The sequence below is a fragment of the Manis pentadactyla genome, chromosome 3, assembly GCF_030020395.1.
Source record: "Manis pentadactyla isolate mManPen7 chromosome 3, mManPen7.hap1, whole genome shotgun sequence".
Classification (NCBI taxonomy): Eukaryota; Metazoa; Chordata; class Mammalia; order Pholidota; family Manidae; genus Manis; species Manis pentadactyla.
In genome coordinates this window covers 40121454-40134693 of record NC_080021.1, presented here as the reverse complement: position 1 = coordinate 40134693, position 13240 = coordinate 40121454, and the positions used below count along the sequence as shown (strand labels likewise).

At 36.6% G+C, this 13240-nt stretch overlaps 1 protein-coding gene across 1 annotated transcript; it reads right to left on the bottom strand.

Moving 5' to 3' along the window:
* Positions 1-729: 729 nt before the first annotated feature.
* Positions 730-11669, bottom strand: FBXO43 (F-box protein 43). The gene is given in 6 exon segments (XM_057499429.1): positions 730-1217; positions 1323-1526; positions 4747-4849; positions 7275-8745; positions 11586-11651; positions 11654-11669. Coding segments are annotated over 6 exon segments (2109 nt in total). The 3' UTR covers positions 730-968.
* Between the last annotated feature and the right edge of the window lie 1571 nt (positions 11670-13240).

Here is a 13240-nt window from a genome sequence, read left to right as displayed (position 1 = left end):
TTTTAAAATCTAAGTGTATAGTGTGTATTTAGCCATATACACACATCAGTTACCTAAACACAGACAAAGAAATTATGAAACTATCTTCAAATTTTCCCCTGGTTTAGTAATTTGTCCAACAATAGAACTCATCTCTTTCTTGCTGCTGTTCTATAAAACACATCACCTCAAATCATTTTTGGAAGGAGGTACATTATAAATACTTTAGTAAATTTTCTTACTAAAAAACCAATCTTTTCCAACCAGCCCAAATTTATCACAGTACTGATACCAAGGCAGGATTAAACAAACAAAATCTTTGACTCTAGTTCTGGAATTTTAAAAAGTATTTATATGAAATGTGTGACTTATAAGGGTTTATTAACTAAGACTCCATTGTGAATAACCACATATATCTAATAATTTACTTTTTATGCTTCTTAGTTATCAATATTAAGTAATTTCATTTAACCAGAAATCTTCCCAAATATGACACTCACTAACCTAAAGAAAGATTGAAATTGTAGAATTCAATAGAATTTCTGAAAACATTTTATTTGTATTTCATTTCAGTCAAATACTCATTTTCTGAATTTATAAGGCCATCTGACCCAAATTCAAAATTTCAATATTATTTGGAAACTTTAAAAAAAGTGACTGAAAGAACATTTCAACACATAGTGATGAAATGCACAATTTTTAAATGTTACATGAAACAGTTAAATACATATATATATATAAAACATTGAAAATTCTTTATTTAAAAACACTAAGTTATTAAAATGGGTAAAAGTGACATAGTAAAATATTCTCAAAACTCACCACTTTAAAGAAAACATACAATGACATGGATTATATTTACAAAATAGGAAATAAATCATCATCTGTCATTAATGGGAAAATCTGCATGCTTTCAAAATATTCATAATTTTAAGTCAGACAAAAAAATGTTACTTAGAGGGAATGCTTCTTTTATACTTAAAGTCTCTTTAGAGGCGTTTTAAATTCTGCTTACTCCTGGCACTTCCTGGAAGAGCATCTTTTCTATTCCTTGGCTTTGCTGCTCCTCTACTACATTCTTCAGACCCATGATAAGCACATAAACATAACACACAAAAGTCAAAACCACAGGCTGTGCGGCTACAAAGTCCCCTTTTCTTATATGGCTGGTACTTAGCAGGGGATTGGCACCTTGGGCAAGGTTTTAAAGCTTCATCAATAAAAAGTGTTTTGGCGACCTGCAGTGAAAGCATACACACTAAATCTTCCAGTATCATATAGAGAATCGCTTTATTTCAATGTCCATAAATATTTATTTCTAATAACTTATGATAAATACTCACCTTAACATATTCTTCCTGTTTACTATGTAAGTGAGTAACAGAAGAGCTTGTTATAGGTGTCAAAACTTCTCCCCAAGGAGAAAATGTTGAAACTTGTTCTTTCTGAAAACCTGGTGTTCTAGCCTGAGCTTGTACAGATCTTAAGGCTGATCGATTTAAAAGATGGAGCCGAGTGGCAGCATCCTCAACATTTAATATAGCCCCCTGTGGCAAAAGATAAGAGGGGTCAATACTATAATATCAGAAGTTCTAGGACAGCTTTCTGATGTACATATATTTAAATGTTTGGCAGTGATTTCACACTCACTAGAATTTTCTCCCCAAAGTATTCCATTTTAGAAAAAAAATCATGTCATCTAACATTTAAAAGTCAAAGAAATACAAAAAAATTAAAATAATAAATGCTAGCTTTAAGTTTCCATGATTATTTTTCTGTGTAAGCTGTGGGGTCAGCAAACTTTTCCTGAAAAGGACTAGATAGTATATATTTTACACTGTGTAGGCCAGATGATCACAGCTGCTAAACTGTCAAAAGCAGCTGTAGAGATACATAAATTGAAGAGCAGGACTGTGTTCCCATGAAACTTACTTTAAAAACATAGGTGGTAGACCAGACTGGGCCCACAGACCAGAGTTTGGCAACCCCTGTTTTAACCCAACATCTAAGAAGAGGTGAATCTTCCTAAAGTTTGCTATGGGATATCATGGAATTCTTTGAGGGGTTCTTACCTTAGCCACATGTCCGAAGAAAAATGGGCCTGGTTAGACCAGGAAATCCAACTTGTTTGGTTGTTTTTTGCAATACTTGTAAATATTTGATTCATTTTTACACTTAGCTCTGATATTTTAAAAGGAGAAAAAAATGTATCTCTTATCTGAACTAGATTTTCACATTACTCAAATATTCAGCCAAAAAATATTTTCAATAAGTAATTCTTAGAGCCTTCTGTTAGGTTAGTAATAGAAAAATATAGTGTTCTTTTTTTTTTTTTTAACAAGTTGGCACTCTTAATCAATCATCAAAATAAAATGTACTAAGGGTAATTTCCTCATGTGTCTCTATTTTTCTCTCCCTTGATAGTTTCTCTTTGCCATAATTTGCTCCTAACAGTGGAGAGAGTTAAAACATAAGAAATTACAGTAGGATAAGGACAGGTAATAAGGTTAGTTGGTCATGAAAAATTCCAAGATTAACATTTTAACAACATATGCATAAGTGTAGCAGATGTATTCAGAAATTAAAATTCTCAATGTATTCAGAAACAAGAATAAATATAGTTGAACTTTTTCAAGGATTCAGCACATCTTGTATATTACATGATTTGCAGCCTAGGCCACAAGCACATGACAAAAGCGCACACTAAAATTTCGATGTATTTTGATGCAGTTGGTTACAGAGAGATTTTGCATCCACCAAAAAAATGAATACAGGTATGTTGTTGAAGCAAATTTCAGCCACAGAAGAAACATTCATTCATTTAACAAATATCTGCAGAACACCTAAAAGTGCCAAGTGAATGAAACGGTCTTATCCCTGTTTGCCTGGAGCATAAAATGTGCGCTACCACCTCTAAACAATAAGAGGCAAAGCAGTAAACAGAGGTACAAGTTTGTTAACGCCAACAATTTTCAAACCTAGTCATCATTATGTTATACCAGATAGTATTTCAATGTGAGGGTAGAGTCACTAGATGGTTGTTTATTTCCATGATATTAGAAAACAGTGAAGAATGTAATAAATCGAGAAATTCAGTGGAAAAGGTGTAGTATCCCAATTCTAATGCTCATTCTCATTGCTGCAAAGCGAAAAGATAAACTGAAATCCTAGTACACACAGCTGGTGTGTGCCTTTGTATTTTCACATGTAAGTGGCTTTCAGTGGGGTTATACAAAGGGGAGGAAAACCATCAAATGACTTTGTTTCATAATTTTCTCTTTTGGTTAATGATACACATTAGGATAGTCAGGCAGAAAGCAGCCAGTCCATGTCAGAATAGGAGGGCAAAGGGCACTAGGAAGATGTCTCTGAGGAAAAGAAGGAACTGGTAGAATACCTGAGTTGCTTGGACTTACACAGAGGAGATTTCCAGTTCTGGTAGATAATAGGAGATGAATCAGGGATCTGTATAGAGAAACACTAAGCAAAAAAGAGAAAGAAACTGGGCAATTATTAACTCTGGAAAAAAAAGTTATTTCAGAAAAAAAGTATAATCATAGTGTACTACATGTTACAGCTGTCAGAAAGTCATAGTCATCTCAACATAGTCTTAATAAGTCAGCACCTATTCTGCTCATTCCCAAGTGATGATGTGGTTATATTCATAAGAAAGGAATTCAGAGAGACAGGTAGGTAGACAGGTCCTGGTAATAGTGGTGAGACGCTAGAGAACAAATTTAATATCTCTTGAGGAAAAAAAAGTCAATAAAGAGTAGTAAAGGCATGCTATTTAGAAACATGGAACTAAATATCAGAAGGAACAACTAAGGAGTGGAGGGTGATTGCCTTGATGAGGCATGAATCAGATTAGGCAGGGATAGGGCAGGAAAATATGTGTTTTGCTACAAGCCTCATAGTCCAATTTTACTTTTGTAACCATGTACTTGTTTTACTTAGGAAAAAAAAAATTTAAAGCAAACCAAAATAAGAAAACAGTTCAAAGAAGGAAAAAAACTATAGTCCCTTAGAAACCAAGTTAAAAAAAAAGTTGTGACCAGGAAATGAAGGCAGAATATTTTATCTAGAACTACCTGAAGCGTCAAACACAACCACATGTTTCTTCCTTACAGGATATAAGGAGTGCGTGGAGCTAAACTGAAGTTTAATATTAATAGGTGCTTGGTTAAAACTTGTTTTTTAAGTCTGTCCTCAGCCTGTAGGGCAGAATTCTAAAAAAGAAGTTAGGAAGGCAATATCTTTACTATTTTAAGCTCCCAGGGCCAGCAGCTGCAGTAAGTAGCCAGGAGCAAACTAACTGAGTGTCCCCTAACACACGTGCATTGTAATCACCTATTTACCTGCATCACCAACAGGGTATGAGCTCCAAGAAAGCAGGGACCATGCTCAGAAATGTTCACCATTGTAATCTGCGCAACTGGCATGTAATATCCATGCAAAGACTGGATAGAAAATTATATATAAAGATATCTAATGATGACTACAATCCAGCATATCATTGTTATTCAAATATTGCTAACAGCACATATACTTAAATGACGACAAAACCTAACAAGATCGTCTTGATCCTCTATTATACTCTACTTACTGACTGAATACAGATGGAGTTTGGGAAAAATAAAGAGTGTGTGAGTGAATGCTAAATGGGAAAGGTTAAAAGATAGCAGGAAAACCAAATTAGGTTGCCCAACAATATGGGATTATTAGATATCAATACAAATCCATTTTAGAAACTATTATAAACATTACCTCAGATTCTGTTTTCAGTTGTGCGATGTAAAATTTCCTCCTCTGATTTGCTTTTTTATCTTGAACAATAATTTCACGCCAATTTCTGCTCACTTTCCAAACACTGTAACAAAAAGATCAGTCCTTATGTTGCATATGTTGCACAAGCTTAACATTTTTCACATATGGCAAGTAATAAGAAAAACTTGTTTTACAGAGTTTTGGAAAGTAAATTCAAACTTAAAATTTACATTAAAATGGCTTACAAGATATACATAGTTGTTTCACATCATTTCACCATATTAAAGAATTCTCATTAAAATACTAAACATATGCCAGCATTATATTAATAGATTATTATTTTTACATGGTTAAGGGAAAAAAAAGAGTTTCATTATTAAGCCTATTTGAGTCCATTGGGAAACTAGTTAAGAGAATTTAACTTCAAATGTGACACTAAAATTAAAAATTTGGAACTGACATACAGCAAATAATTATCATCTATAGTACAAAAGGTTTCTATCAATTTCACCTATTAATGTACTTAACAAATCTGTCACTTTGATTAAACAAACATAAGAACCATCAGTCCTTCACTGGAAGTACTAAGTGCTAAATAATAAATATTATTATGGGTAGGGCTACAAAGTTCCTATTTTATAAGCCTAAGTTTATGAGAATGAAGCAGCTAAAGAAAAATGTACAGTGATTGCTTATTTACCAATAACTTTGACAAAGAAAAAGTTATCCTTGAACTGTTAATCTAGTCTTTTTTTTTGTTACTCTAACTTATCACTCAAAGGGAGTAAGAACAGCTGGGGGGGGGGGGAAACAAGTCACCTATGAAGGGCGTCAGGTAATACTGATTCTTCCAGCCACCACGGCTGCTTCGGTTGCCACTGCCTCTCCCTAAGCCTTTAATGAGACTGGTGGAGAAAGTCACCCATTAATGGGAAAGAAATGAATTATATAAATGGGTGTTTGCCACAGCTATTTCAACTGATTCCAATCTCTCACATTACCAAGAATAAACACTGTTAACCTTACACATGCATTCTCCAGTACAAATATAATTTGGAGGGCTGGGCAGAAGAGGTAATTATTGGAAGATGACTGAAGATGAACTGTTCCCACAGGTGAGCACCCAAAAGTATTACCAAAGTTTTTATTTTAACTGGTCTGTATCTAAACACCCCAGCATACAAAAATAAAATTCCTATATCTCAGCCATCTCCTTAATTTAAAAAAAATCTATCTCATTTGAACATTTCTTAAAGGCACATACATACACATACATTTGAACATTTCTTAAAGGCACATGCCCAAATAGGACAATAAATTTATTTATTGTCCTTTTTGGGTCACACCAAATACATTCCCAATCAAGCCTATTTGGAAAGGCTTTAAGGCTTAATAAGAGTTTTTGGAAAATACTGGATTAGAAATCAGAGGGCTCACTGTACACCTGAATTTATTCCCACCTATCTCCTTGAGTGACTGTTGGCAGGTCACTTAACTTCTCTGCGAGCTTAGTTTCCTCACTGAAAATACGTGACTAGACTAGATATCTCAGAAGATTTTCAGATATGAGATTCTACAATTCTCTACAATAGCATATAAGTAATTTATCTGAGAAAGGTGAAGAAGAGCTTTAAAAGACGTAGTGACCATAAAACAGCAAAGACTCTATGAACCAAACTCTTAACATATCCCTGTGGAAGAAGAGGTTCACTAACTCTCCTGCATGTCCTCCACCAGCTATCACCTTGCAGAAATCCTTTTCCACATGGCTCCCCTCATTCCTGGTTACAGCATTCCCAAAGGTCTTGTCTTCTGTAAGTCCAGTAACTCCCCCAGAATTGCCAGTATAAACACAGTCTCACTTTTGTCTTTGTAACCCTAGCTCCCACCTTTGAAACTCCTAAATGTCTGACTTAGTGTCTCTTTGATTATGTAGCAGCACTCAAAATACTGAAATCTCTGTTAACACAAATTCTTCAGTTTCTAATTCCCTGAAATTCCCAAAAGTAACTTCCACTGTTGTGTTAATAATGAAAATGAAATAATCCATATTCTCTTGGTCTCTGGAAAGACCAAACCTAAAATGAAAGCTAACTATTGTTCTTGGAATCTAGAATTTAAATAACTAAATGGTGTCTTTCACATGTTGTCATTTATTAGTCACCATAATGCTTTACATTATTTATGATCAAGTGTCGTAGCTTTCATACAATTTTTGTGTAATAAAGCTTGCCATCTTGCGAATTTAAAATTCAACTTATAGAAACTGTCTTCCCAAATAACAGTGACATGACTTCATCCAGAAGACCATGTTGTTGCTTCTAAAGCAAGCTTTTAAGTAGAAGGAACTAAGCTAGTAAGCTCTATTGAAGTTCACTAAACTACCCTTGATGAAGTGTTAGACAACCAAAGACAGAGGTAATAATAATTTAAAAAAAAACAGGATGATTATTTAACTCATGGAAAAGTTTTCCAACTAAAAAAAGTGATAAAAGGCAGTTTTATTTAGGAAAAAGATTATTTCTTACCTGCATAGGCTTTCTGCAGTCAAGGAATCTAAAACCATAGCAAGAACATGCCTTAAATTTCTGTATTTTAATTCTGTTAAGATGTCCAATTTTTCTAGACCCATTTTCTTACCAATCAGTCCTGCAAGTACATACTGCAGTACAGCTATCTTCCCCCCATCCCTTTCTTCTGATAATTCACGTGACCCATTTTGCTGGAATCTTTTCCTTTTGTTCTTCAAAAAGAGCTCATGTACTAATTGCAAGGCTGGGGTCTTTGATAAATTTTCAAAGCTTAAAATCAAGTTCCCACTCTTATCATCACTGCTTGGCTGACTCTCTGAAATGTCTGAAGCAGCTGCTGGTGTTGTTTCAGAACCAGAGTGGATCTGCTTTTCCTCTTCTGTCTCAGATTGTGAGCCTTGCTCCCGAAGGGTAGACAGTCTTCTCAACCTTCCAAGACGTCTTGACTTTTTGTCCCCCATTTTGAGAGTTCCTTTGTGTTTCTGAAGTAGTTCTTGAAAAGAACCCTCCTGGTCAGATGAGGACTCTTCTGATTTATCCAAGCAAAGTGAGTTAAAACCACTGTCTTCAGGTGTTGAAATACAGCCTCTCACTTCAGTTGAAGGAGAAAACCTTTGACTTGCTTTAAATTTAATGTTTGCCACAAGATTACTTACTGGGGTCACAAATATGTCATCTGTTTCACATGTTGTTCCACAAACAGAGGAGCGCAGAAGTTCAGGATATGTATTTTCATCGTTAACACACAGACTGCTGTCGGTGAGGTCAAATGGGATAGAGTCTTTAAAACTATCCCCCTGAATTGGAGATATGCATTCAACCTCAAATAGGCTGCAGTCATCTTTGGAATCATCAATTGTGGAAGCCTTTTGTTGAGAAAAATTGAGTCTCAATTTTTGACTACTGGAAGTTGATTCTTCTGTTTTCAAAGTACTAGAAACTAAAGGACTAAAATTATTTTGTCTTGGAAAACATGAGGCACCACTTGGAATATTTTTTTCTAAGTTGAGAACTTGGCTTTTACTATTTTCTAGAGAACTCTTTTGTGATTCAAGATCCCCCTTTAGAAGAGAGAAAGATATGTCCAACCTTCTGCGCAGTAAAAACTTGTTTCCACTGACTTTAGGAGTTTCACAAAGTTCTGGGGTTTTATCTTTTTCCTTCCTGGGGAAGACAAACCTCTTTTCTTGAGTGGGAGACTCTACAGGATGTATTAAGCCCGGACTTGAGGGTTTAGAATGCTCATGGATTAATGTGGGGTCTTTTTCTTTCTTTCCCAAAAATTCTTTATCTGTATTATCAAAGCTGCAAGATTTTAACATCTCACTGTAGCCACTATCTTGAAATGATGATGTGGAACAAAAACCTCTGAAGCTGGAGTACTTGAAACTGATAGTAGGAGAGTCCACCTCATTTCCTGCTCCAGAGTGACCTTGACCTGAATGTCTTTCTGACATCTTCAAAATCTCTGTTTCTACAAAGTGAAAACAGAGTTTATTCTCCTTTTGAAATGAGTAGCCTGGAAGCTTACACCAAAATACATTATTTGTCATGAATACAAATAATAATAATAATGGAGAATTTTATGGCAGTAAAAAACAAATCTAATACTCATATATCTTATTTAAACACAAGTTTAATGAGTATCTACTCATATGTATCTTACTTAAAACAACTTTGACATAAAAACCAAAACTTTCAGGTTATAAATATTCACAGATTATTTGGCCAAGCATACTCTAAGTACCATGCACAAATATTTTTACAGTACACTTGAGAAAAAATTTGGCAATATCACTTTAAGATGATTTTATTACTTTATGATTTTTAACAGCACCTAAAATATATAATTTTAGTTTTAATATTTTAGCTTATTTGTGGTAGCCTACATCTAGTCAGTTGGGTATCTTCCTGCAAAGTTCTGGGATATTAAAAAACTTGCTTAAAAAATATATACTAATTTCTAAACATGTCTTTGCAAATGAGTGTCAATGAGTGCTGTACTAGATTTAACTGCAATGGCTAAGCAACTCCACAATCATGTATTCACACTTTGTAACACAGGTATGTCTCAGAAATCCAGTCTCCATGACCATTCAAAAGGTCCAGATTCCCAAACTTGTATACCTTTGCAAAGACTCTTTGGCTCAATGATTAATTACTAACGTATTCTTCTTGAACTAACCAAAATGAACCATTGCCCCACAGATACAGTGCCATTTCCCGTTTGGCATGTTATGCTCATTCATGTGTCATCTAATATTTTGAGACATGAGGTCCGGTTAGAGGCTTGAATCCACAGATACAGGCAACTGTTTGTGGGAAACTCACCCTTTATAAAATTCTTGGAATTGCAAAAAGAGAATTCAACTACATAAAGATGAAATATTTCTCAGCAACTGTATTTGTAAGGAATGATAGGAGAGACTTTACTTCTTAACCTTTTTAAAAGTATCATCACATTCCTTCTTTTTAGAAACAATACTTAAATATGAGAAGAAAGTTACTGTAATTTCTGACATTTCTCCAGATTATTCAAAGGATAATAAGAAAACTGTCATTGTTTCAAAGTTTTCTCCAGACTGAATGCACAATTCTCTATTAAAAGATTCCATGATATATTTTAATTGACTATATAAAGTAGTATATTTACACACAAGTTATATCAGTTAAATATATGAGTGAATAAGCTTTTAAAAAAATGAATTTCTAGTCTACAAAATGAAATAGTTTCTCTCTGGTATAATCATCATTAGAAGATCATTATTACTTGTTTTTCCAACTTTAAACCTATATTCCATCCTGGTAAATATCACACATGTTCTTTTCTAGATTCCTTCGGATTGTGAGAATTACTGCTGTCTTCTGTACATGCTTATCAAACAAGATTATCAAACTCTGCTTTCTATAATTTGTGTTAGATTTTAAAACATTTTTTTATTTCAAAATTTGAGTTAATATGATATGATGAGTTTTCACATTACACCTCCACCCGTGAATGTTTCTCCCTCTCTTAGAATCATTCTATTCAGTAACAGTTTTCACTCCGTTATTTGGTAAAATTAAGTCAAGGCAGCCTTTTTAAAAGTTAAAACAAATGTAACTATTCTGCTACTTCACCACTAGATGTCTCATCATGCGAGATTTTGGGAAAAGCAAATTGTTAGAAGTGGGGATGCAGATACCATCCTCTACCCGCTAAAAACAACAGGCCACTTGTTATAAACATTCAAAAAAGTTGCTAATTTTCTTCTGTTCATCTACACATAGGAAGCTGACCCAGCATGCTTTCTTGCTGTCATTATGTTTATCTACTACCCCAAGAAATTGGGGTCAAACTTGATTCTTCGAAACTTAATTTTTTAATTATTTAAAATTATTCATGCAATATCATGGAGTGACCATTGACATATATAATTTTACTGATTCAAAAGTTCACTGATTAATATACAAGCCTCCTTGAAAACCAGGCTCCTGATAAAGGGTTGAGAACACTTATCTTTATAGTGCTCTTAAAAAAAAAAAAGGTGAAGAGGTGGAGAAAAGGGAATGTAAACTGGTGCAGCCACTACAGAAAACAGTAGGGAGGTCCCTCAAAAAATTAAAAATAGAACTATCACATGATGCAGCAATTCCACTTGTGGGTATTTAAAGAAAATGAAAAAACTAATTGGAAAAGATGCATGTACCTCTATGTTCATTGCAGCATTATTTACAATAACTAAGATATGGAAGCAACCTAAGTGTCCATCAATAGATGAATGGATAAAGAAGACAAAGTACATGTATATAATGGAATATTTCTCAGCCATAAAAAGTATGAAATCTTGCCACTCATGACAACATGGATGGACCTAGAGGGTACTATGCTAAATGGAATTAGTCAGAGAAAGACAAATACCATACGATTTCACTTATATGTGGAATCTAAGGAACAAAACAAATGAGCAAACAGAAACAAACTCTAAATATGGGGGAAAAAAGTGGTGAATGGCAAAGGAAAGGGGGATAAAGGATGGGCAAAATAGGTGAAGGGTTTTAAGATAAAAGCTATATCTCATAAAATAAGTATTGGAATATAGTCCATGATCTTGTAATAATTATGTATTGTAACAGGTGGTAAGTAGACCTATGTGGGTGATCATTTTCTAATTTAAAAAAATATCAAGTCACTATCTTGCACACCTGAAACTCATATAATATTGTATGTCAATTATAATTCAATAAAAAAGCACTTGTCAAATCAGAGAATGACTTAAACTCTATTAAAACCTTATTTCCTCCATTGGTTAAAGTGGAAAATCTTACCATAAGTAGATCTTGAGCTCTTAGACGTCAAAGTTATGTAGGCTTCCAAACAAGAAAATCTCTCACTTTGCCTTTAAAATTCATGCCAAAGTAAAACCACTTAAAAAGAAAATTTCAGTTTTAACAATTGAAACGGGCAGCAACACAATGCTAAAATTTCAAGGGAACGTCAGGTACACGCCGTGGGGATTATTTCTAAAACTTGGAAAGGCCTAAATCATTTTTAATTTCCTTCGGGCTTTCTTGACAACAGTAATTTTAATTTCTCATTTCCTCCAGCTAGTCGTGGAAATGAGGAAACTTCCCAAATTCGGGTTTTTGAAGATGCTCGGTCAACGCGGCGCGGTCATGTACTCCGTCCGCCGAGGTGCTCTCAGAGGGCGGGTGGCTAACGGTCTCACCAGGGCGTCGTGCGGCCCGCTCGCCCCGGACCTTCCCAAGGCCAGGCTGGCTCGGCCGCCGGGGCCCAGGGCCCAGAAAGCCACCGAGAGGCCGAGGGTGCTGGGTGGGCGTCGCCCGGGGCGCGGCGCGCGTTGAAGTGAACGGCCTCTTGGAGCCTCCAGTCCCGGCACCTGGCAAGCTAAACGGGCGCGGGGCCGGCACCCACCTGGGCCCCGCTCCCGCCCACCTCAAGATCAGAGCGCGGCCGCACCGTCGGGGCGGCGGGAGGGGGAGAGGCCGCCGCGGCTGTGCTCCCGGGAGGAGCCCCGTCTTCGCCCCCAGGGAGGCCCGGCTATGGCAACCCGCACGCCCCGTGCGCGTGGGGCCGCCGCGTTTCCCTCCTTCGGTTTGAACTGCCCGCCCTGAGCAACCGCTCGGCGCCGCCCCGCCCCGCGCCGCGCCTTCCTCCGGCTCCGCGGCGCCCCCGCCGGCCGCCCCGCGCCCCGCAAGCCCCGGGCGTCGCCTTCGCCCTGGAGGTCTGGCCTCCTTTTCTCAGCCTTCCCCCCATCCAACGCGCCGCCTGGCCCTTCTTGGTTCACAGGCTCTTCCTCTCCCCAGTCTCACTTTGGGAAGCATTGTATAGAAATGCGAATAGGTCCTACTGTGGAATGCCACTTAAAATGTAGGGGAATATTCACTGGAAAATGTTTCCCAAGATAATCAAGTGTAAAAAGCAGGTTACAAGCCAAATGACGCCTTTTAGGTTAGAAGTATGGAATACACCGCATAAAGTCTGAAAAGTGTGACTAACTTGGTTACTGTATCTCTAGACGGGATTGTGCTTGGTTTTTAGGCATATAAAGGCATCTAAAAATAGATGTGTTATTTTATTTACGGCACCTAATATGCCAGGCTCCATCCTTTAGCTCTTGGCAACTTCTTCCCACTCTCCTTTTTCTGGGTCTTTTCCTCTGCCCCTTCCCTAGATGAGTCGTCCTACTTCAGCACCTGTCTTACTTTTCTCTTCTGTGCTTACATAATTCTCATTCAGAGCTTCAGCTATTACTTTTCAGCCAGTAAGAGCAGCTACCACTGCTCTCCTCTGACGGGACATTTCTCCATCTGGATGCCCCTTAGTCTTCCAAATGCCATACATCCAAAATCACAATCACTAACAATGATTAAACTCTATGTACCAATCACTGGCTAAGTACTGGGAATACAAAGATGAGTAAAACACGGTTTCTGCGCTTATGGGGTTCACTGGTATTAGT